This window comes from Benincasa hispida, chromosome 8 (assembly GCF_009727055.1).
Source record: "Benincasa hispida cultivar B227 chromosome 8, ASM972705v1, whole genome shotgun sequence".
Classification (NCBI taxonomy): domain Eukaryota; kingdom Viridiplantae; phylum Streptophyta; class Magnoliopsida; order Cucurbitales; family Cucurbitaceae; genus Benincasa; species Benincasa hispida.
Window position 1 is genome coordinate 48,762,367 of NC_052356.1, and position 26,802 is coordinate 48,789,168.

At 34.0% G+C, this 26,802-nt stretch overlaps 1 protein-coding gene and 1 pseudogene across 1 annotated transcript; both read right to left on the reverse strand.

Annotated features, from left to right (window-relative positions):
• Window positions 1–207: 207 nt before the first annotated feature.
• Window positions 208–3,236, reverse strand: LOC120084097 (transcription factor bHLH112-like). The gene is made up of 7 exons (XM_039039998.1): window positions 3,103–3,236; window positions 2,532–2,991; window positions 1,843–1,965; window positions 1,687–1,752; window positions 802–867; window positions 466–516; window positions 208–369 (listed from the first exon to the last, which is right to left on the reverse strand). Exons 1-7 carry the CDS (start codon window positions 3,234–3,236, stop codon window positions 208–210), a joined length of 1,062 nt encoding a protein of 353 aa, XP_038895926.1.
• Window positions 3,237–22,146: 18,910 nt separating this feature from the next.
• On the reverse strand, window positions 22,147–22,754 carry LOC120084098 (annotated as a pseudogene).
• Window positions 22,755–26,802: the final 4,048 nt, after the last annotated feature.

The window sequence follows — 26,802 nt, forward strand, 5'->3', positions numbered from 1 at the left end:
ATACTAGTTAAAGTTAGGTTAAATTATTTTGTAGCTGGCCCAACACAAAAGCCCATCTTTAAAACTGAGGTTACAATCTAAAAACATATAATATGTATACCAATTTTCTTGATCGGTAGTTAAATTAAAGCATCACATCCCCAATTTGGCTGCCATCTTTTTCATGTAAGCTTAAATATAGTTGAGAAAAATGTTAGTTCCATTACATTATCTAAAAGTTGCTCCAAATGTGGGAGACCAGAAATCAAGTATATTGCCATTTGCAAATGCAACTGTACTTGGAACTGTCACCAGACAAAGTCCTCTACTTCTTAGATCTTCTTTCGTATTCTCCTTCTTGCGATCCTTCAATTCTTCCTTAATTATGATCTGCTTGCCATCTTAATTTTTTAGAACATGTTGAAACAACAAAATCCATGTTCTCTTCTTAGTATATATATAGAAAAATATTGTTCTTTTCTTTACCTTTGGCTCTTGATTGTGGTCTACAATTTCCATATATGGAGTACTCAAAACCTGCATAATAATAATAATAATAAATATTAAGTGTATCTAAATTTAGGGTAATTATTTTAAATCGTAAAACTACTAAAAATATTTTCAAGTAATAGCAAAATATCACTGTCTATCAATGATAAACTGCATCTATCACGTCCTATCGCGGACTATCATTGATAGATAATGAAATTTTGCTATATGAATAGATAAGTTAGACTCATTTTCTTTTATTCGAAAATATTCCCAAATTTATGTTCTTGTTTAATCTTGGTTTAAGGAACGACGAAGTCAATGAGAACTTACACGAATTTGGTCGTGAAGAAACTTGATGTACTCAATTGCTTCATGTAGAACTGATGCAGTATCCGTCTAGAATGTGATATCAATAACAAATTACTATATTAGAGAGAGTAATCTCGTACTGATCCCAACTTATTCTTGAGTTTCTAACACTAATACTTTTGGTCCTTGATATTTGATTTCTGATTGATCCCTCATGTTTGATATAGATATTTAATTGCTTCCTAATTATAGATTAACAAAGTCTAGTTAGCATATGCTAAATGACCATTATCATTTTATTAAGTCAGCTAATATACTCAGGAACTAAATGAATACAATTTTAAAGTTCAATAACCAATAATGAAATCAAAACCTAGAGGACCAAACGTGTATTTATTTTTTAAACTGCAATAATGAAATGGAAACTAAATTTAAGCTTTAAGGAGCAGTAGTTCTAGTTTTCAAAAACTCAAAGGATCAAATAGGAAACTAAATTAAAACTTTAAAACCCCACATATATATTTTATCCTATTTTTTTTTTATTTTTTTCATCTTTCAAGTTAATATGTACATTTATTCCCAGTATTTTTACAGTTACGAAGAAGAAACTGTTTTAATATGGCTCAAAACTTTAAATTTTGTATCCAAAGTTGGGTTATTCAAACAATTTTTAATTTCATCTTAGTACACAGACTTATAGAATATTATTATCCTCTATAGAACTTGACTATACGATTATGTGTCTAATACAATTGTAGATTTAGAAGGGGAAGGATTAAAGTGGTAATTTAACCAAACTCTTGTTATTACTTCTAATTCGTACCACAACAAATATTCAGTACTATTACTTTCCCTATTATATAATATTGTCAAATATAAAATATAGTCCAAGATTCAAAATTTCACCTTTCCAAAAGGGGAAACAAGTTGTTGAAGGGCTGTGATCTTGTCGCCAAGTTTCTCTTTTCGAACCTTTGAAAAAAAAAAATCATTTTGAATTAGGGCAAAGCTCACTGTATAGCCAAAAAGTTTGATGGAATGTAAATGTATTATGTAATGCACCTTAAAAGTGGGTAATGGGGATGGCATATTGTCACTTCTTGGCCTTTTGATTATTGCAATTTCTTTACTTTCGTTTTGCCTCTCAACCCTATTCCAATCTTCAACTTTGTCACAACCCATAAGCTGAAATTTTGTTCAACCAAATAGGTTTGATAACCATTATTTTCTTATAAGCGGATAAATATTACTTTCTTCTTTTATGTTTTATTATTCAACTTCTACTTTTTCAACAAGAAACTAATGAAGAAGAAGTATCAATAGGTGCATCTGGACATTGCAACTAAATTAATATATCCATAACACCTTCATCACACCTCAAATCCATAATGAAGTACAAGATGAAAGCTAGAGAAAAGCTTGCAAAAGACAAGAAAAATCTATTACAACATAAGCTAAAGGGCAGCAGCAACAAAAAAAAAAAAAAATGCAATTTCTACTTATGTTTTCAGAAATCAAGTCAAGTTTTGATTTTTTTTTAAAAAAAAAAAAAGAAAAAATAGATTATCAAACCTTGTTTTGTTTTTTAAAAAAATTGACAAAATTTAATTGTTTCATTAATAATAGTGAAACCCATAATAGAGAAATGAAAATGAAGAGAAATAAACATAAAATCTAAAATAAAAATTTTAATATTTTTCTACAATAGTGAAGATCATGAGAGTAAACTAGCAAATAATTTAAATTCTTACCTTGGTTAGGCATTTGGGTCTAATTCCATTGGAGAAATTGAGGGGTGGAGGATGTAACAAGTGGGTTTGAAACATAGGGCGACAAGACAACTCCTCTGAATTTGTTAAGGAACAACTATTATTAATGGTCCGGTTGTTGACAAGAAATTGTTTTGGTTGATCCAATGAACTTGGCAACAACGTTGGAGTATACCCAATGGAAATGGTTTCAAAAGGGAAAGGCATTGGTAACCCTTGGCTTGTAGTTGTGACATTATTATCGTAAAACCTTGGAGGGGTTTGATTATAAGGTTGTTCCATAAAAAACAAAGAATCGTGATCATCGGAGAACTTGAAAATGTAAGGATTTTGTTGCTTCTCGGATCCACTAGTAATTTCTTGGTGATCATAATTTAATTTTGTGCCCGTCATTGAATCCACCATTAAAGTGCTGTCAACTCTTTGTCCATCATTTGCTCCACTGCCAATTAAAAGAAAAAAAAAAAAAAAAAAAAAAAAAAAAAAAAACCAATTTTTATATATTTTTTATAATGACGATAGAAAAAGAATTGGAATGTGATGATGAACTAACAGAAAATTTTGGTTCCAATTAGAAGCCGATGGAATGGTTGAATCAATCAAGAAGGTGCAGTTGCCGATGGAACACGGCGAGGAATTGGTGGCCGCCGGCGAGAAGATGGTCCCGGCTGGAAATTCATCGGCCATACCAATTTTTTTTTCTCACGTTAGTGAGTTATTTTGCAGATTTTTGCTACAAATTCCTCCGAATCCTTGCCTCTGATTTGAGCCTCCTCCTCACTTGTTCTTTGTGATACTAACAAGTTATCATCATTCATGACAATTTATATTTATATATATATATATATGAGCGCAGACAGTACAAATGAGATGATGAAGTTTAAAATGTCGATGTAGATATCTCTTTTTTATGAATATGTGGATGAAAATATCAAAAAGAAAATATGGATGTTGATGGATATTTTAAAAAAAATTAAAAAAACAAAAAATTCAATAAATATTTAAATTTATAAATAAACAAGTTACGCTTTGTAAAAAATTACCATTTTTTATTTGAGAAAAATACAACCAAACAGGTCAGCAAGTGCACCTGATTATCCTAGCTAGAATGGCACAATTGTAGCACCCTCATCATCTCCTCGCCTCATATTATTAATAAACCAGAAAGTACAAAGACAATAACCAAAAGAGAAAGAGGGGAGAAGGTTATAGATAAGCCAAAACGAAGGGGGAAGAGGATAAAATTATATTAAAGCAGCTAGATTTAAAGTAATCAAAGCATGGTTGTCACTCGAGAAGAGTTTTGATCTAAAGCTCCAATTACCAGTTGGTATGGTTTTGGATTGGCTGATAATATTTTCTTTAATTCGGTTGGATGTTTTATCTTTAGCTTTATTGACAGATCTCGAGTCTGTTTTTTTTTTTTAATTATTATTATCAGTGGAAGATTTGCTGAGGTGATTTTTTTTCTTTGTTTGTGTTGTTTACCTTTCGAGTGGTTTTCTTGCCTTTTGTGTTTTTGTATTTAGTGTTGATTCGATGGTAGGCTTGAGATTAAGCCGTCTTTTTAATTTTGGGTTTTTTTCATTGGATGTTTGGTTTTCATTCAGAACTCTTAGTGGTTTTAAGTGTTATATCACGAGAAGAAAAGAAGATGTTCTGCAGTTTTGAAGCTTAGTCTGTCCAAGCCATTCTATCGTCGAGCTTTGGCGAAGTGCTGGTTGTTCATGCTTTCAATTAGCAGGTGAAAAGGGGGTGATGTCATTGCAGTGGCTTTAGATTTAGGGGGAGACTGAATCTGCAGACTCATCTGAAGCAATATCAGAGTTAGAGGAAGCCTAACTTGCTCGCTAGTATTCAGTTATGTGTAAACTGAGATTGTGTAATCTTAGTTGAAGTGAATGTTGTAAATATGAACTACAATCTAGTGGATCTCTTTTCATCTAGGCACAAAGCCTCCTAGAAGTTGGTGTGGTTGCACAGAACTGGGTCAACAAGTTTATGTGTCTTTTCTCTCTCCTTATTCTCTTTTACCTCTTGTCTTTATTATTGTCAGTAATATTATTTCTAGCAAGTGCTCTATATGTCTTTCATCTATTTTTCAATTGCTATCAGAGCCGGTTGACTACTTGTGCATTGAGTTCTCAATGGAGTCCATCAAGGAAGTTGGATCTAAAGACGCTCTTTAGTCCTAGATGGAACAAACTACACATATTGAAAGGCCTGAATGATTGCATTCCTTAAATCTGTTAACAACAAGTCCTGGAAGACAATACTTAATGGATGATCACATCCAAGAGTTACTGACAAAGATGGTGTTACCAGTCGAAAGCCTAAAAAAAGACTGGATTGAGGATGAGGATCAAGCCTCTCTAGGAAACTCGCGAGCTATAAATGAAATCTTCAATGATATTGATCAAAACATTTTCAAGTTAATCAGTACTTGTGTTTTTGCTAAAGAAGCTTGGGTGATGCTTGATGTGACTCATGAAGGAACATCAATAATAAAGATGTCGAGGTTGAAACTCTTGATAACCCAATTCAAATCCCTTAAAATGCGTGATGATGAGAATGTTGCAATTTTAATGTCCAGTTTCTTGATATTGCGAATGAATCTTTTGCTTTTGGAGAAAAAAATACTAAAGGAAAGCTTGTTTGCAAAGTGTTATATTTGTTACCTAAAAGATTTTAATATGAAGAGTACTGCTATAGAAGAGGCTCAAGATATTAGCACCATGAAAGTTGATGGACTATTTGGATCTCTTCGAACATTTGAGATGACTTTTGATGATAAAGTTGGAAAAAAAAAACACAAAGGAATTGCTTTGTAGTCTTCAACGAATGATGATGACTCGTCAAGAAAAATCAATGATTCTGATTAAAACCTAACAGAATCTATATCAATTTTAGCAAACACAAAGGAATTGCTTTCCGATCTTCAATGAATGATGATGGCTCATACAAGCAAAATCGATGATTCTAATGAAAACCTAGCAGAATCTATATTAATTTTAGCAAACACAAAGGAATTGCTTTTCAGTCTTCAATGAATGATGATGTCTCATCAAGCAAAATCAATGATTCTGATGAAAACCTAGCATAATCTATATCTATTTTAGCAAAACAATTTAATAAAGCTCTCAAATGATTAGACAAGCGCTCTAGCTCTCGAGGCCTCTATGTTGTCTCCTTCGCCCTGTCCCTTCCCCATGTCAAAGACATGAATAACACCAACAATAACTATGTATCAAGGTTACAAATCAATCAGTCAAGAAGATTGAAAGTGATAAAGGAGGTAGTGGTGGTTAAGAAGTTCGAGAAAGAAACTTCACATGCTGTGAATGTGGGGGGTTTGAGCATTTTTAGGCAGGGTGTCCAAACTTTCTAAGAAGGCAAAAGAAGGGATATTCAACTACCTTTTCTGATGAGGAAACAAATTCTAGTAGTGAGTCAGAAGACAAAGTGTGTGCGTTAGTTGGTAGTCGTTCACTTGATGACCCTATAGACTATAAACCTTCTTGCAATGATGATTCTAACTCAAATCTCTAGTTTGCCAAAGTTACTATCTCGAGTGACAAGTTATCTTATCAAAAAGTTTACCAGATGTGGACGAAAGACTTAAGAGCTTTGGTTGTTCAAAAGAAGAAAATTGAGAAACTCATTGAAGATAACTATTGTCTGTTAAGCACCATATTTGAATTGAAAAAATAATTACAAGATGCTAAAACTGATCTTGAAACTATGTCAAAATCTTTTCGAATGCTCAACTTTAGCTCAAATGATCTTAACAAAATTGTCTTCAAGAACGATTTTTTTTTTTTTTTTATAAACGTGGCATTGGATTCAACAATTCTGAAAATCTTCTCTACAATGGAGAATCCTCCCTCTATAAAGAAAACATTTATTCCTGCTAAAGATACTTCAATGTTTGCCCCAATGACCAAAGCCAATGAAAGAACATCAAACTCTCTCAACCAGTTTGTGAAAAATAGATAGATTTATCACTACAGGGGAAAGGAAAGTCATATTCCAACTTACTATTATCGATTAAATAGGAGACTTGGTGACTCTCTTTGATGGAATCATCCCAGGAATCTTACCCATGGTCTTTATGTTCATAAAAAGAAAATGGAGTAGATGGTGAAGAAAAGTCATCCTCAATCGGATACTAGGTATCAAGTTGCTTTTGCTTCTCTTCGTGCCTCTTCTAAAGAGGACTGGTAATTCAACAGTGGCTACTCAAGACACATAAAAGGTGTAAAATCTTCTTTTAAAAATATTCAACTCTGTGGTTTTGGTCATGTTACCTTTGAAAATAGAGCAACAAAAAAAGTTCTTAGTAGAGGTCAATTGATGTATCATGGACTTCTTGCGATAGAAAATGTTATTCTTGTTGAAGGATTAACTGCAAACTTCATCAAGTTAACTATGCCATTAGGGTCTTTCTGTGAATTTCTCAAAGGACAAGTGCTTGGTGACTGATAGGATGGAGAATTGACATCATTAATTGACTCCAAATTGAAACAAAAAAAATTTGTAAATATTGAACTACTTCTATTACTACTAAAACGTAGCAACAGTGGTAACTATAGGTCGATCCACAAAGAAGCGATATTGGTTTCGTTGAGTTAATTTTCTAACTAGAGTGATAAATTGGGGTTTTGGTATGGAAGAGATAATATATGCTAAATTGAAATAAAATGGGTAAATGCAATCTATGAAAGGAGTCTATCTAATTTCTAGAGCAAGAGAGAGTTCCTATGCAATTTCTTTCATTAGGCACCAATTAATTACGCTGAATCTGTCAATTCCTCAACCTATTAGAAATTCTAATAGCCCAATTAGTCAATTTTGATTAAACCAAAACAGCCCTAATTCAATTTACAACTCTTCCTTCTTAGTGACATCCAAGTTAAAATTGAAAAGCATTAAGAAAAAATTCAATTGTTAAGGCATACAACAAGCCGGAAAGCCATATCTTGTAGCATGATTTATTTGGAAAGATTATATTAAGGCATACATGAGTTTGACTAGAAAAAATCTAGACACTATACATGCAATCCTAATATGTGCAACTAAATCAATCAATGATGCATAGGCTAGAAAGATTTTGCAAACAAGAATTTCAATAAATTAATTTGTCAGAAGAATTTATCAAAACTCTATTGATATTGAAACGAATCCATCCAAAGAATTCACAAGATTGCAGTTAAGTTAATTAAGAAACCTTCAAGAAATTAAACACACGGCTCTTGCTCAAAGAAACTAGATAGAGATTACCTTTCAATTCACATCTGAGATACACATCCGTTCCATTGATTACAACCCAAAATAAAAAGCGAAACTAACCTAAAGATACCAAAAATTGAAGGGAATGGACGAAGAAATGAGTTTTACTTAGGCCTCCACCAATTTGGCCTCTCAAATTTGGCATATTTTGACCTAAAGACGAAGGGGAGTATTTATAGGAAAGATTACAGCATCGCAATGCTGAAAACAGCATGGCAACGCTCACATGCGTGTGCGCTAACCGTGTCTATGCATCAAAGTTTGCAGCGTCGTGATGCTGTAAAGCAGAGTTGCAACACTGGACATTCTGCTTTAGAGCGTCAAGGTAGAGCGTTGCAACGCTATGATAGTGTAGTGGCAATTTCGTAATTTTCACTGCTTTGGAGCTTGGCAGCTCAAATCACCTCCAAATTGCTTCAAATCAGTCTCGTTTGACTCCGATTTCTTGGTTCTACCTTCTCGATACATGATACCTACAAAATAAGAAAATAAACACATAAAATTCATTAACGAGCCTAAATTAAGCTAAGAATAATAACTATTTTTTAGAGGTAACAGTGACCAACGCAGATAATGTGACTATCATAATAGGTAAGCATTCACCTGACAACTACTATATCTAGTTTTCTAATGTTGGTTCTGAGATCACACAACTCAAAACAATGATGCAATAATCTCGCATAAATCATTAGGTCATATTAATCTTCGTTCTGTTAAAAGGGCAGTGTTCAAAAAGGCCATTCTTGGGATACCATCCTTGTCTGGAGATGGCTTGTGTATAGTGACTATCAAGCTGGAAGGCAAGTCAGAGTTTCTCATAGGAAAGTACTTGTTTGTATGACCAATCGTGTGTTGAAATTACTCACATGGATTTGATGGGGCCTATACAAGTGGAAAGTTTATGGGGTAAATATAATGCTTTTGTCTGTTTTGATGATTTCTCTCGATATTTGTAGGTACGTTTTATCTGAGAAAAATTAGACATATTTCCAGTTCTTCAGACGCTATGTCTTCAACTTCAATAAGAACAGGAGGTGCAAATTATAAGGATCGGGTCTTATCATGGTAAGAAGTTAAGTACTTTCATGTCTTTGGAAGTATTTGTTATATTCTCACTAATCGTGATGTTAGAACGAAATAGGATGCCAAAATAGATGAAGGAATCATTCTTAGATATTCCTCTAGCAATCATTTTTATCGCATTTTTAACAAGCGCACTCGTAAGGTGATGTAATCCATCAATGTAATTATTGATGACTTGCACAATTATGATCATCTGCATGGAAAAGATGAAGATCAAGATGTTTTTCCTCATGATACACCCTGTTCAATGACAAGTCCCCCTATTTCTTCCTACAACAATATCAGTAAAAGTAATAACTCTGAACTAGAAGACATTAAGAGCATAAAGATTCCAATATCTAGTCTTGTTCAAAAGAATCATCCTCTAAGTAATATAATTAGTGAGTTAAATACATGTGTATCGTAAAAAGGAGAAAGTGGACTATCTCAAACCATTGTGGACATCTGTTTCACCTCTCCCATCGAGCTTAAGAACATCAATGAGGCTCGGAATGATGAATTTTGGATGAATGTGATGCATGAGAAATGAAGTCAGTTTGAACGAAATGAGGTTTGGGAATTGGTTCCTCATCTAGGTATGCAAATGTCATTGGAACAAAATGAATTTTTTTAAAAATAAATCTAATGAACAAGGAATTGTAACTCATAATAAGGCTTGCCTTATTGCTCAAGGATGCATCAGGTTGAAGGCGTTGATCTTAATGAGACCTTTGCTCCAATTGCTCGGTTGGAAGCTATTCGTCTTTTACTTAGTGTTTCTTGCTTATTGAAGTTCAAATTGTATCATATGGATGTAAAGAGCGCATTTCTGAATGGTTATTTGAATAAAGAAGTTTATGTTGAACATCCCAAAGGTTTCACTGATCCTTCTTGTCCTCAACATGTGGGTATTCATAAGGTAACTCAGACAAAACCTTGTTCATGAAGAGGTCGGACGGAGATTTCATAAATTACTCAAATATATGTTGATGACATCATGTTTGGAAGATAGTCACAGACCTTGGTGAATCAGTTTGTGGATCAACTAAAGTAGAATTTGATATCAGTATGGTAGGAGAGCTGACATATTTCCTTTGATTTCAAGTAAGCAACTATCTTATAGGATATCTCAAGTTAAGTATGCTAGATACATGCTTAAAAAATTTAGCCTCGAAAAGGCTAACCCCAAATGTACTCTACCTCCCACTCATGTTAAAATTGCTAAAGAATCTAATGCTGCAAATGTTGATGAGAGCTTGTACAGAAGCATAATAGAGAGTCTTCTTTATCCGACTGCTAGTCAACCAAATATTGCCTATGTTGTAGGGATTTGTGCAAGATACCAGGCTAACCTAAAGGCAAGTCATGTGACATGTATTAAACAGATTCTTAAGTACATCAGGCTATCATGGTCTATAGATTTCTTCATTCCTTTAATACTAATGGGGCTCTTGTGGGTTATTGTGATGCCGACTAGGCTGGTAATTCTGAAGATAGAAAAAGCACCTCCAGAGGTTGTTTCTTCCTAGGAAGCAATCTTATATCATGGTTCAGCAAAAAGACAAATTGTATATCATTGTTTATTGTGGAAGCTAAATATATAGTCATTGGTACAATTTCACCTATTTTTTGTGGATGAAATAAATGCTTAGAAGTATGATGTCACACAGGACTTCATGACCTTGTATTGCGACAACATGTCATGGTCGAACAAAGCACATTGATATCAGACATTACTTCATAAGAGAACTAATGAGTCTAAGGTCATATCTCTTGAACATGTTAGTACAGATAAACAAATTGCTAATATCTTCACCAAACCGTTGGATGTTGTCTAGCTTGAATCCTTGTAAGCTGCTCTTGGGCTTTGCAAAATTGATTTATAGCAACTAATAGCTATTTTGGTAAGTGCAGAGTTTAGGGTCAAATTTAAGATTTTGTCAGCCCATAATTCCTTCTTATTATCTATCAGTAAATGTTGTTTTCCCTTTAAATTCAAATTCCTCTCTCTCTGTTAGTAGTTCATCTTTTCAAACGATTGTGGTGTTGGTTTTGTCTTTTTTTTTCGGATCACGTTTTGTGCCACTACCTCTCTAGATTTTTTTCTACTTCAGTAGTGGGTCATGGTGAATATTCATGGTGGTACTCATACCTCGGGTAAGAAAATGGTGCATACAAAGAAAAAAATTAATTAAAAACAATATGTCAGTCCTAATGTTTCTTCATTTAGAGCAGACATTCCTAATGTCTCTGTTGAAAAAACCTCTGCCAAGCGATCTCGCTTGGACTCACCTCATTCGGATCTCCCTTCTCAAGGAGCAATAAACTCTAATGATAACGATATTCTTCACTCCATGCATGTTGGTGGTACTAATCAATCTAAGCATCTTGTTATTAGCCCATTTCTATGGTTCTCTGGGATGGCACAATTGTGAAAAATGTTGGTGATGATGTGTCTAAGGTTAGTACTCTTCCCTATCAAAGCGTGAAATTGATCCTCCTTCGATTGTGCCTCTTGAGTCCAATATGATTGCCTCTATGTTTATGGATGTCTCTACCTCGAAGGCTGTGATTGGTCAGGTAAAAGACAATATTGTTTTTCATCCCTCTGCTATTGTGGGTGAGCCTGTTGTTGCTGCCAAGTCCCCCTCAGGTATTGTTATTGAGGAAGGTAAGATGGTTTCTATTGCCACTTAATCTTTTGATATTGAAACTATTGTTCCTATCACGACTGTTCCTGGAGCCATTTTTTCTTATCAGTCTGTGGATATAAATATTAATATGGTCTCTAAAGATTTTGCTACTTCCTCTCATGTTGTTGCTCTTGCTGATACTGAAAAATGTTTCCATTAATCTTTATGTTGAATCATGTTCTATTCTCATTCCCTATGCTGCCATTGAGAAAGACTCTAATGTTTTACCAGATGCTACTAATATTCTTCTTAATTTGTGGGATTCTGTTGATCTCTCTATACATAGTCCGTGTGTTTCTTCTCTAGATACATTTGCTCCCATTTATGGTGTTTAGGCTAAGCATTCGTCCCCTTTTACTGATTTTGTTCCTAGTCAATCTATATGTCTTTAGTTCATCCAAGGGGACTATGTCCATTTGTTCTTATGATAATATTCTGCCATTGAGAAAGACTCTAATGTTTTACCAGATGCTACTAATATTCTTCTTAATTTGTGGGATTCTGTTGATCTCTCTATACATAGTCCGTGTGTTTCTTCTCCAGATACATTTGCTCCCATTTCTGGTGTTTAGGCTAAGCATTCATCCCCTTTTACTGATTTTGTTGCTAGTCAATCTGTATGTCTTTAGTTCATCCAAGGGGACTATGTCCATTTGTTCTTATGATAATATTCCTCTTGCTTAGTTGGGAAAGATAAAGAATAGTGCCTCTGTGAATGTGTCTATTGATTGTAGTCTCTCTCCTTGTACTTGTTCAAAAGAAACCTTCTCTAAAAAGAAGGTTTCAGAATTTGACTCTAAACCCTCTAAACAACACCATGACTCAAGCTCCAAACATGATATTGTTGTTGTTTGGGACAAGCCTCGCATGAGAGTTAGTCGTCATAAAATTCCTCCTAATGTTCCTGTTGTTCCTCTTAATGGGATATCCTTTCATAGAGAGGACAATGTTTAGAAATGAAAGTATGTGGTTCAGTAGTGTATTACATATGAGAAAGTTGTCTGATTAGAACAAGTACTACTTAGAAATTATGGATTTTATCTAATGTGCTGGACTTCTCGAGACTATTATGGACCTCAGGGCCTTTTATCCTCAATTGACGAGGGAGTTGATCGTTAATCTTTCTTCTAACTTCAACGGTCCTAGTAGTTTTGATTATTAGAAGGTCAGTATTCGAGGACCCTGTTATTCAATTTCCCTTGCTATCATCAACGCATATCTTGGTCGTGATGATTCTCCTTCTCTTAGTGTGCTTCATTCCTCAGTTGAAAATTTTGTTACTGAGCTTACTGGTGGTACTAGCTCAGAGTGACCTTAGTCTGGTCAATTGTCTACTTCTGCCCTTAGTGTGAAATTTTTTATTCTATTTAGAATTGGTGATGCAAGTTGATATCCTTTGACTCATGGGTCAAGTCTTTCTCCCTCTCTAGCCAGTCTTCTATATCAGATCGGGACCCTGTCTACTTGTATGTTTTTTTTTTTTTTTTTTGTGTTTGTGTATAATCAATTTCTTTGACATCTTTACTTCTTTGTTCTCAAGCTTCCTATTTGTTTACCAAGACTATTTTTTGGTATCTTGCTGTCTCAGTGCCCTACTATTATTGGTCTGAATAATGCTCCTGGTCTTGACCCCAAGATTCTAAATCTGAGTTACAAGATTTTCAAGGTTCTCATGTCCCTGACATTGTGATTAACAACCATCCTCACAAGGCTTCAGACATTCCTCTTCCTGAGGATATGCAGGTTCCCGAGGGTGGTTTATTGATTCCTATTGAGCTTGGGACTCGCATCTTTCGTATTTTATAGTTTGAATCACGTATTTTGAGTATCGTTATTTGTAATTTTACTGATCATCGAGCTAAAATTGATGCATTGGTTCGTCTCTTAAGTTTTTCGCTTCCACGTTCAGCTGATGCTTCTACTTCTTAGGCTTTGTGGTCTGCTTGATTTTCTTCTTTGAAAAAGGGAGAGATTGGTTTATTTGGGCTGATGAATGTTTTTGTGTTTTTTAGCTATTTTGTTTTCCTGATGGTTAGTTTGTTGGTTTTGCTCGGGCTGTATTAGTGTGGTTTCTGTTTACTATGAAATGTTTTTCTTCTTCGCCTAAGTGTGATTGGATGGTTTGCCAATAAAAGAAAACATTATGCCAAATGGGGAGCTTTTATGGTTTTGGTTGGCTAATAATATTTTTTTATTATGTTGGATGTTTTTCTCTAGCTTTATTGGTGGAAGATTTGATGAGGTAATCCTTTCCTTATTTGTGTAGTTTCCTTACGGGTGATTTTCTTGTCTTTTGCGCTTTTGTATTTAGTGTTGAACCGATGGAAGGCTTGAGGTTAGGCCGTCTTTTTGTTTATGGGTTTTTCCTTTGGCTTTTTGGTTTCCATTTAGAAGTACCAGTGGTTGTAAATGTTATATCGCGAGAAGAAAAGAAGGTATTCTACAGTTTTAAAGCTTGGTCTGTCCAAGCGATTCTATTGTCGAGTTTTGGCAAAGTGCAGGTTGTTTGTACTTTCAACTAATAGGTGAAAAGGGGTTAAGATCATTACAGTAGCATCAGATTTAGGGGGAGCCTGAATCTGCAGACTCATTTGAAGTAGTACCAGAGTTAGGGGGAGTCCAACTTGCTTACTAGTATTTAGTTATGTGTAAACTGAGATTGTATAATCTTAGTTGCAGTGAATATTGTAAAATTGAATTACAATCTAGTGGATCTCTTTTCACTTGGGTACTAAGCCACCCAAACATAGGTGTGACTGCATAGAACAAGGTCAACAAGTTTCTTTGTCTTTTCCCTCTCCTTATTCTTTTTTTACCTCTTGTCTTTATTATTGTCAGTAACATTATTTCTAGCAAGTGCTCTATCTGTGTTTCATCTATTTTTCACTTGCCAAAGTGTACATGTTCTCCCATAAAGTGTTTTGATTAGTTGCATATTTATAATGTATATTATATTTATCATAATGGCATTTGGTTTCTTATGTTTTCTAATTGATAGATTTTCTTACGATATATTGTAAATGTCAGTTCACATATCATGTCAATGTGGAACCATAAAAATGTAAAAAAAAAATCAATGTAAATGTCTATATGTCATTGGAAATTTAATCCAATGTGTATAATTGTGAGACTGAGTTTTTCTATTACGTGATCGAAAATCTTGGAGAGATGGATGGGTTAAAAAATTTATTTAATGTACTATGTAATTGTCTTCCATCCATAATGCAGTAGTAAAATTTTAAGTTTTAATTAGGCTATATGTGTTCTAATTTTTAATTAAATTGTCAAAACGGGCCTAACTTGATTAATTAATATGTAGCATGTGTTAATAATAAAAAACAGTATGTGGTTTTATATACTATGATATAAATAAGAGAAAATTAAATTTTATACTAGAGAAAGATTGAAGTTTTCAAAAATATTTATTTAAGTTTATTTTGATCATGCATCACCCATATGATGTGAGGATTATATTGAATAAACTTCTTTTAAATAAATCTAAATATGAAGCTACATTTGTCAAAATAAGCCTAGTGTATTATCATTTGACATATTTTTTTCTTGAAGTCGAAAGTTCAAATTTCTATTGTCGTTTGTGAAAAAAAAAAATAGTTGGAATTATCTTTTCTGCAATCCAAATTGCATCCATTAAAAATATGAGAAGTGACAACTTTTTTTTTCATTTTACTTTTATTAGATAAAAAAAGGTATTAGATTAAGTGCAGCCTAGACTATTGTAACAATTTCCGATTGTTTGTACTCGCAATAATCAGTCCTTGGAAAAGTACTTACTCTGGATATGTCACCGAACAATCCACTCACATTTGCAACAATTCATTTACTTGACATAGTTAAAGGGATCTGAGATTATAGTATCTCATCTCACGGTTTTGAAACGTCGACTTCTTTTTTTATGTGAAAGAAATAATTGATGATGAAAATTAATAAAGAAAGATATTTACTCCTGGTGGTATTAGTCAATAGGAGATTCCTGGTGACTATAATTTAGATTTTGACAATGTAGACAACAGAAGTGAAGAACTATTCTTGCTTTTTAATTTTATACCACCTTTTACAATAAAAAGTTGATAATAATAAAATAAATACCTACAAAATTTTTAGTTGCGGTATTCAAAACACATTATTATTATTATTTAACTTTAATTAACAAACATTTGGGTGAAGATTTGAACTTGATATATTGTTAAAGATGCAGTGTCTTGACGAATAAAATTATGCTGACAATATTTTGTCTTCTAATTAGGGTAATTATAATAAGTATCACTTTTAAAATTAGTAGTTATGCTTATCAACACTTTAAAAGAAATATATTCATTCGTTGATAAATTCCTATCAATGCTGATATAGTCTAATCACCGATAGATTTTAAAATTTGAAATTACTATATCTATAAATTCGCTAACAATGTGCTATATATACTAATACTTTGAATCTGATTGTTGTATTTTAACTCTCCATAAAAATAATATATGATAATCATTTTTTATTTTGACAAAATATTGTGTATTTGTTTTTAAGTTCAAAGTAGCTCAAATGGTTATCATGTTTTCTTTTTTTTGTTTTTTGTTTTTGTTTTTCATTTTTTGTTTTTTTGTTTTTTTTTTTGTTTTTTTTTTTGTTTTTTTTTTTTTTTTTTTTTTTTTTTTTTTTTTTTTTTTTTTTTTTTTTTTTTTTTTTTTTTTTTTTTTGTTTTTTTTTTGTTTTTATAAGGAGATATGGACTTAACTACAAAACTCTTAATTCTTAGTACATAGGGATGCCAATTGAGATATGCTCTTTTTTCTTGTTATAATGCTTTGACTAATTAAGTTGTTTTGATTAATTATAATTGTAGAGGCTAAATTATATATAATTGGAACGCAAAATATAGGGAAAAATAAATTATTGATCAAATTTGTATAAAAATAACTGATTATCACGTGGTTAGGATTATAATATATATTTACGAAAAATATTGGGTTTATAGTAAAATCATCTCACCAATGTTGGTGTTAAATCCGTATTATCTTGTATGAATAAGAAAACAATGAATTATATTAATAGTTTAACGAATTTCCCCCTTGATTTCTTTTTTAGTAATTTTTGCTTGAAATTTTAAACCATATAAAAGCACAAGATAAATACTGAAAGTCTTATATTTTATTTAGAAAAAGCTGTAATGTTTGTTTAATTATGCAGAAATATCTTTTTTTATTATTATTATAATAATAATAATGACTACTTTGAGTTCGACATTATGTGGCTGTGGAATTTGAATATTGGATGCACTTGAGAAAGGGAAAAACAAAATATATTAATCACGCTCATTGTCCACATGTTTCTTATTTACAATAATGAAGTCTATTCCACATATAAAAAATGTATTATGTTGTAAATGTCTTCACTATTGATATACACTTTGATGCACATGATACATTTCATATATTATTGATATACAATTGATATACTTAACTAAAATATACTTGATAATGATGAGCTTTTGACTCATATACTTGATAATGATGTACTTGATTGATAAACTGTGGATAAAGTTGATACACTTAACTGATATACTTGATAAAGATACACTTGACTAATATATTATTTATAAACTTGCAAATGATGCACTCTTTTATAATGTTGATACACTTGAATGGTATACTGTTGATATACTTGATTCATATAGTGTTGATGAACTTGATAAGGATACACTTGAATTAGTTGATATACTTTGTAATGATACAATTAGTTTTTTTTTTTTAGAAAAAAAAATGATCTTCTTCTCCTTTGCAGATCCCCCCTCCCATGTCTCTCTTTCACCAACCAGAACTCCTCCACACCATCTGTCATTGACTACCGCTCCATCTCCCTTCCACATACGTTCGTCAACCACCACACGTCTGGTCGTCGATCATCATTTATTGGTCGCCTCTCTCTCTCTATCTGTCCCCGTCCCTCCCTCCCCCAACATCTCTCTTTCACCGACTAACACTGCTTCGCACCATCTGTTGCTAGCTATAGCTCCATACTCCTGTTGCTTACCTCCATCAACAGTCGTATGCCAAATTGTCAATTGCCACTTTCCTCTCTCTCTATCAACTTATTATTTAGGACAAATATGGGTGACACACCTACAATATAGCATGTTCCAATTGCCACCCATTGTAATTTATCTTCTAATCTACTTTATGTTGCAAAAACATCTTTATAGTTTCCTCGGGGTGTATTCGCAGATGTAATGAATTATTAGTATTACAACAATGGAGAATGGATATTGATTTTTCTTATTTCCCTAAATGTCAATATATTTTTTTTTAAAAGTTATTTAACATAGATTACTGGTAATTAACATATACTTCTTCTCATTAGGTCAGTAATTAGAATCTCCACTATTTTTGTAGCATGATTGATTGATTTTATGACAAGCAAAACATGAGAAACATAATTCACAACAGGTCTTGTATTTTGTGTCAGCAATATGTTTCATTTCGTGTAGATTCTTCCTGTAGTTTCTTTTGTTATTGTTGATACATGTATTGCATATTTGTTCCTATCTTGAGCAACATGTTTTGCATGCAACATGTCATGTAAGATGACAAGACATTGTTTGTGACAACTAAAAGATTGTGCATAATATTTTTTTCCTTATCTGTTGGTATGATTTTGTAGATTTGGTAGCTTACCTTTTTTTTTTTTTCCTGATCTATTCGTTCCTTGAAGATATTCTCAAAGCTAGTCATGGCCTTATTTAATTTTAGGGTTAACCTCCTTATTAAAAAGTGTGCATTGAGAGTTTTGAGCTTAGGGATTGTTTAAGTCTCAACTTTCATGTATTACGATTAAAACCTTTTTATTTTTCCTGTTGTGGGCTTGTCCCAATCATCATTTAGGCTTAGGTTGGATTGTGTGAGTGTATAGCAAATCATATACAGAATTTGGGATAATTTTTTGATGTTGTATTATTGAGAACTCAATCAAAGCTTAGGAAAATCTTGCTTATGAAGGTGAGAGAATCTCACATTTACGAGGAGCTTTAGTACGCTGTATATAATGGATTTCATACAAAGCTTTGAGAAACACTATTGTGGAAAATAGGGGAACTCAAACATAGAGAGGGAGCCTAACTTGAAACTAATGAGTAAGTTGTACATAAATCTCTAAAGAGTAAGTCTATCAGATGAGTATATCATTGTAATTGCTAAACACTTTATATGGTGAAGTTTCTTTCCACCAAGCACAAATCCCTACTCTAGACGTAGGTGATATTGCACCAAATAGGGTTATCAATCCCTATGTCTTACTATCTATACGTTTATTATTTGATATTACGTTATTCTGTTTTTCAATAATCATGTTACGACATCGTGTTTGATATTTGTATATCGTGTTAGATTCATTATTTTATTTTTCTTCGTCTATCCCACTTGTACTATTTCTTTTTAGTTAGAAAAAATCTCATTTCATTTTTTTCCCTAAAAAAAGTTCATTCATTATCATTTTATCCATAAAGTTGAAGCCCGTAGTCCTATAAATATTCTAGTGGGTCATATTATTATCTTTTCTAACTCAACTATGTGTGGTGATGGATATTAAATTTTTAATTTTTTTGAAGGGGTATATTATATTTCAACTTTATTTATAAACGTAGTATTAAAATTCCGTCCACATGCCGATATTTTCATCAATATTTTCATATATTTGTGCATCTGACAATGACATAAGAGATAAATCAACATTTTTATTATACCATATAAAATCAATCAAAATTACAAAAATAGCGACAAAATATAACTTAAAGGGGGTGTTTGACTCACCAACATGAGTTGAATTGAGTTGGTATAATAAATCAATTCATTGTTTGGTCCATCAACTTTAAATGTTGGGTGGAGTTGAGTTGTATATTTTACCAACTCATCTAAACTCACTTCAACTCTCCCTTCTTTCCTTGTTTTCAGTGGCTCCACCCATCGACCACTGTTACACTCCAAGAACTAATTCCAGACTCCAACAACCACCTCTGATGATAACTTCGACAATCAACTCCGGGTTCTGACAACCACCTCTGATGACAGCTCCGTTAACCAACTCTGAGCTCTGACACCCCCAAACATAGAATCATGCTTGTCCTCAAGCATGTGTTATACTCAAGAAATTCTTAACTCACCTTCCGATATTTATTTGTGATGACCAACTTCTCAGAATATAATTTACACACGCCTCTGACCATCACCGTAATGCTTTCCTCCACTTTGGCTGCTTCTTCAAAAAGATCTTTTCTAAGTTTAAACCTGGTAAGCCTTTGCTCAAAAACTTTTTATTCATTCACCGCAATTTTGCGTTTAGCTTTTGAGAATGTGTTCGTCAAAATACTTCAAAACTTTGAGATGACTTATTCAAATGCGGCGTTGAACCTGGTTATGCCCTTTATTTTGGCTTACCCCCACGTGTGTCATGCAGCATCCAACTTCGGTTACATTCCATATTCAACTCAACTCTTGTCTCGTTTGATTTGGCTTGCATTGGACAGAGGAGTTGTGCTAATGTGCTGATCATGGCGACTTGCTTAGTTTTGGCTTGCCCCCACGTATGTCATGTGAGCATCCAACTTCGAGCAAATTCCTTTCACAACTTAACTCTTATCAACATGGGTTTCCCCATTGCGTTGACAGTGGAGTTATTATTCTCAAAAACTAGCTTTTTTTTTTCAAATGATCGCACTACAATGAATGCAATTCTCTGAGACCACTGCCACCCCCAAACTTAGAGGTTGGCAGCGTTCTCACCACAATGCTAAAAACAAAATTACAAGAATGCGATAATAAATGTTTGAACAAAATAAAACTTAAGACTTTCAAAATTTGAATAAGCTGATAAAAGTAAAGAATGTCTTGCGTTGATTAGTTAGAAGATGCAATGAACTATACATACCATCATATAAACATCGCAAAAGAACACAATCGAACAAGAAGAATTTCAAAAAGGATAATGCATAAAAAATAATAAGAAAAGAACCTTAAGTAGAATAACGCATGCGACAATGCGTTGGAATTCATCCGATTAAGGTCATGCGTTGAAGGGTGTAGAGGATTCTTCCGTTGTAACTGCGCACCGAGGAGAGTTATTATCACACCTACAAGGAGCAAACGCACCACAACCAAGGAAGCAACCACATATCCAAAATAACAATAAATAAAAATAATAAACTAAATTAAGAAAGAAACGTAAAGATAGAATAAAAGACGTCCCTAGAGGAGTTGGAGTATTGTCACCGCAAGGAGTCTCCCATGCAGGAGATAACTCTCAACTACTTGGGTCAGGGGACTCGCCCTGATCATTGGAGCTTCAGCAATTGTTGGATGCATGATAGATGATATGCGCTTAAGACTGCTTCCAGCTCAAGCGACAGATAAACTTTCTATCTCGGGGTCAATATCAACTTTCGACACGTCGCCTATACTTCAAATATTGTTTGTAGCTTGGTCGCACAAGCTACAATATGCCGAAGATTAAAAGGGTGCCTACGAAAACACAAAACTTAACAAAGCATTAGCTGCCAAGTCCCCTACAATGGCGCTAAAAACTTGGTGGATTTATAAAAGGAACAGGTGATGATGTTATTGCACGCAATCATGCGTTGGACATGCTTAAGCTATGCATTTATGCCCATGCATCGGAGGTCATGCATTAGAATGAAAATGTGTTAATCTAGTGTGAAATGACCATGCGTTCCTATAACAAGTTTTCTTGCCTTCTCGCCAAGTATAACGAAAATGCAAGTTTCTGGGTAATTCGAGGTCAAACACAAGGACTTATCACTCAATAATGCTTGTGAAGTAATGCGTTTGAGGTGATGAATAAAAGTAAAAAGAAGAAGTTTAATGGATATACACACTACTCCTACTCCTAACTAAACAGATAGAGTAATAGAAGACTTGCGATGAGAATTGGTAGATACACAACAACTGTTAACGCACAGTAATGTTTATTATATTAAATCACTCAAGTAATCCCAGCTCGTCGTACTAACGCATCGCACACCTCTCGGTGGTCAGCCACATGACTATATCTCTATAATGTAAGTTGCGTCGAGCATAAGATTGTGCCTATCTCTAGGGACAATGCATACTTTTCTTTAGTGTGTTCCATCTCTTATCTTCTTAGGCAGTTAGACGCGGTTAATTAACTTATAGACAAGCATTGCAACAACCATAGACAAGCATTGCTACAGTCTTTCACCACTATAATAATTTTGGGCTTTAATGTCGGTTGAAAAAAGTGAAATCAAATGTATAATGTCGGTTTTAAACAAAAAAAAAATGGATCTTTGATGTTGGTTTTAAACCGACATTGAAGATGGGCTTTAATGTCGATTTTAAACCAACATTAAAAGTCTAATTTATTTATTTTTCTTACTTTATTAAAAAAATCCCTTTCATTTTCCAACTCTTGCGCCTATCTCTCCTACCCAAACCCTTTCATTTCTCTCTTACCAAAACCCTATCTCTCGTTGGTCATGCGAATCAGGATGTCTGTCATCCATCCATGGTTGTCTGTCATCCTTCGTCAGTCTCCATCACGTTTGGGTCTCTTCTGGTCGTGGGTCTCTCCATAGTGGAGCCTGGTTCTCGCACATCCCAAATGCGAACGGTGCAATCGCCAGAGGTGGAAGCAAAGACATCACTGTGACGAGGGTTCAGGACGGAGGAATAGATGCAATAGGCATGCTCTTTGAATGTTCTGACACTGGTGGGGCAGTCTAGGGTCCAAAGCTTGGTGGTATTGTCCCAAGAGGAAGTAAAAAAGAAGTCGAATGAATGGGGTTGTAGTCAGTAGAGTGAACCTCGCGAGTATGTTTGTGGAAGGAACGAATGGGATTAGATGTGGGGGGAAAAGCGAGGTTGTAAAGCTTGATAGAGCCATCGACGATGGCAGCAACGAGAAGGGAGTCATGAGATTAGGACCAAGAGACATCATAGACTCCATCGGCGACGTCAAAGGAAATGTGCTCGGATATGGGACCGACGGGATTGAGATCAAGGACGTGAAGGCGACCATTGCCAATGATTTCTAAATTTTGAGCGGTGGCAACGGCGATGCGAGATTCATAGAAGGGGCTAAACTTGATGGAGTAGTCATTGAAGGGAGTCTTAAAGACGGGCATGATTGAGGAGTGAGGAGCACCTCTCTCTCTCTCTCTCTGAAGTCTGATCTCACCCTCTCGGTTAGTTCGAAGCTACGCATCTCTTTTTTAATCCCTTTATCCAATTACAAATTGCCCATTCTATGCTTAAGTCAATGTCGTGGTTCTTATTTTCAGTAACATGGTGAGTTTGTTTGTAGCTTGTTTTTGGTTTGATTTTTTTGCTCAATCTCTTGGATTTAAACATGGGGTTATTTCAATATTATGGCTCCAGAACTTCTTAAATTAAATTTTTAACTTTGGAAAAGAGAATATTCTACTACTGTGTAATGCTGGTAAAGGAGTTGATGTATGGTTGTGGTGGTGGTAATTAATAAAGAGCCCTATGTGAATTGTGAAATGCATTATGTTCTTCAGCTTTTAGATTTTGGTGAGATTTTTTTTAATTATGATTATTATTAGGTTAAGTACAATATATAGAAAGCATATGTGGATCAAAATAATGAAAGCAAAGAAGAAAATTGAATTATTTATGGCATGCATAATAGTTTGGTTATGTTAGTGCATTTACTATTTTCTGTATAATTTGTTGTTTGTTTTTAATTTATTTTTATATATACTCTCAAAATTGTACACAAATTCAATTCATTTTCCAAATTAATCAAAAAAGTTATGGTAATTCCCTTTTAACTTTGTCAATGGCTAATGTTCCTCCTCCTTCCTTTTGTACATTTCATTGATTTATGAATCTATGAATTGTTGTGATTCTATATTTTTTAAAGAAACAAAAACAAAAACAAGAATGATAGCACATGATTTTTCCATCTCATATATCTTCCCCTACTCTCTGGTTTTTCCCTTTTGTGTACTTTGGATGATGGATGTTCGCGATTTTTAGTGGGTTGTTGAATTGAAGGATGGGATAAGAGGTTGTTTTTATAGGAGGGATTTTGATTGCTTGATTTGAAGTATCAGCTGTCAAAGTATCAATTTGTTATCCAATCTGGTTCTGATACTGAGGTTTTCTGGAATGATGCTAGACATTTGAAGCCTGAGCCTGTTTACAAGCATCAAGTGAGTATCTTTTAGCCTGTCTTGAGTATTGGACTTGTTTTTATATCTAAAGTTGCTTCTCTCTCCTGTTTACAAGCGTCAAGTGAGTATCCCTTGTGTTCATTCCCAATAAACATGGTTAGTTGAATATGAATTCTGATAACATTTTCACTTTCAATCCTTTGTCTTAAACCTTTTTTGTTTGTGTATTTTTTAGGTGTTTGGAAAGTGTTTGGAACCGCTCAGAAGGTGTTTGTCTTAAAAATTTTCACATTCCAAATCATTTTCACTTTTGGAGGCCTACCAGTGTCTTTGCTCTTCAGGTGAGGCCCTAAAAGCTTCTGCTGTTCCTCCGGTTTAAGCATTTTGTTTCCAGAAAAGATTAATACTGTTAAAACTAAGAGAAAAATACATGGTAAGTTGACGATCTTGAACTTTTATCTCAATTAATTAATTGTATCGAGTGGGATTGATATAAGAAATCAAATGATCACGTGTAAATGATATACGCTTAATTGTAATCATGTTAAGCTGAACTTTCCAAATCAATAATGGTAAATGGTTAATCACTTACAACTAATGAGAATTAGTGTCGGAGTCATTAATCAATATGGGGACATTGATCTGAAATATTTTTGGGGCTTCAAAATCTGACAGCCTTGTATTCGTTTATGAAATTAGTGATTTAAGTTGTTCGAACAATGTAATGTACTAGTTTTCTTCATTTAATATTCATTTTGGCGCAAAAAGTGTTTTAGTACATCCTCTGCCGAGTTTATCTGGCTGTGAACAAGTTGTGGAACATGGAAACGACATGTTTGGATCAGATAATGTGGATATGGAGAAAGAGACAATGGCAATGCCAAAGAAACAAAACTATGTTTCTCAATCTGTAGTTGCTCTACCCTATCGAGTTATGCCTCCTCCTTGCATGAAGAACCCATACTTGAAAGATGCTTCAGATGTAGGCATAGACCCATTTGGTAATCAAAGAACAAAATGTGCAGGTACAGTTCACTTAGTTCTTAATGACATCAAAAATAATAAAACATTTTTTTGAAATCGTTTCTTCTCTATTTTATCCATTGTTGTATTTTTCTTTAATATCATTTCTTGTAAGTTTGAGCATTAGATTCTTTTTGTTATATCTATGAAAGGTCTTATTTCCTTAAAAAAAAACTTTTTTTTTTTTGAAATCGTCTTTTGCAGTATGATGATTTTTTTGGGAAATGAATTAGTTCTATGTTTTTCAATTTTGTGTAGGATTTTTTCCTGCGCCGACCAGTTCGACGATTTCCATCCCGAAGAGAAGGCCCAGAAGTTATCCTTCTTCAACTGGTGGATGTTCAGTATTTTCTTTGGCACTCTCTTTGCCACCACCACTCTTGTTTACATACAAGAGAATGTAGGATGGAGTTTGGGATATGGCATTCCCACTGTAGGCCTTGCAATAGCCATTCTCATATTTTCTGCAGGCACACCCTTTTATAGGCACAAGCTCCCCACTGGAAGCCCTTTCATCAGGATGGCTAAGGTCATTGTAGCTACTGCTTGGAATTGGAGGCAGCCTCTTTCTTATGACCCTCGGTAACTCCATGAGCTTCAGCTTGAGGAGTACGCTAAGCAAGGATCTTTCAAGATTGATTCCACTCCATCCTTGAGGTTACTATCTCTAAAATTAGAATCACTTGCATTAGCAGCTAAATTATTGTTGTTACGTACCTGTTAACATCACCGTGTTTACTTGTGTTCAGATCCAAACATAGTCACACAATAATCAAAAGTAGGAAAGATACATTGACACGAGCTATTTTAGGTGAAATCAAAAGAAAAGTACAGAGATTTATATGCAAAGTGCATAAAAAGACCAATTTGTATAAATCAGAGTAGGTTTATTTAGTTAAAACTTGGTCCTGAAGTGTTTATGGATGTAGAACATCTTGGGGTTACTGAATTGGCATAGGTACATTATGAGGGGTTCAATGAAATTGTATTTCTTCACTGCATATATAGGTTCCTCAACGAGGCTGTCATAAGAACAGGCTTAACTCAACTATGGAAGCTATGTTCAGTGACTCAAGTGGAGGAGACAAAACAGATGTTGAGAATGGTCCCAATTCTGATATGCACATTCATTCCAAGCACAATGTTGCCACAGGCACAGACCCTTTTCATCAAGCAAGGCAGGACTCTCGACCAAAGCGTCGGTAGCCACTTTCAAATCCCTCCTGCAAGTTTAACTGCTTTTGTTACCATCTCCATGCTAGTCAGTGTCATCATCTATGACAGGTTTTCTAAAACTGGTAACTCCTGAAATTCATGGCTTCTTTACTGACAATGAAACTACAAACAAATTGCAAAGGCATTGCTCTTTGTGCACGAGAAAGGAGTAATTCACTTAGACGTGAAACCTGACAATATTTATGTCAAAGATGGCATCTTTAAACTTGGTGATTTTGGGTGTGTTACCCTTCTTGATAAGAGCCTACCGATTGAGGAGGGTGATGCATGCTATATGCCTCAAGAAATTCTGAATAAAAGATATGATTATCTTGACAAAGTTGATATTTTCTCCTTGGGAGCTGCTATTTATGAGATTGTCCGAGGATCCACATTACCAGAAACGCATTTCATGAACCTTAAGGAGGGAAAATTGCCACTCCTTCCTGGTCATTCGTTGCAATTTCAAAACTTAATCAAGGTACTGATTACTAATGTCGTAATTTGTTTTCTCTTCATTTCTACTGACTAAACCTTTTGGCCTGGACTCATCCTCTAGTGAACCTTATGGTGGAATCTAGTCATTATATACTTATCCATGTTTGCATTTCTTCCCACTAGTTTTACTTTCCACTAAAAATGTAAAAAGTTGTCATTGTCAAAAGGTCAAAACTTATGCCACCTAAAGTAAAACTGTACAAAATTGCATCCCTACCTTCCAAAAGACAAAAGGAAGCTGCATTTATTTTTTCCCCTTAGAAGTAACACATGTTTATGACTCATGGATACTATTTAT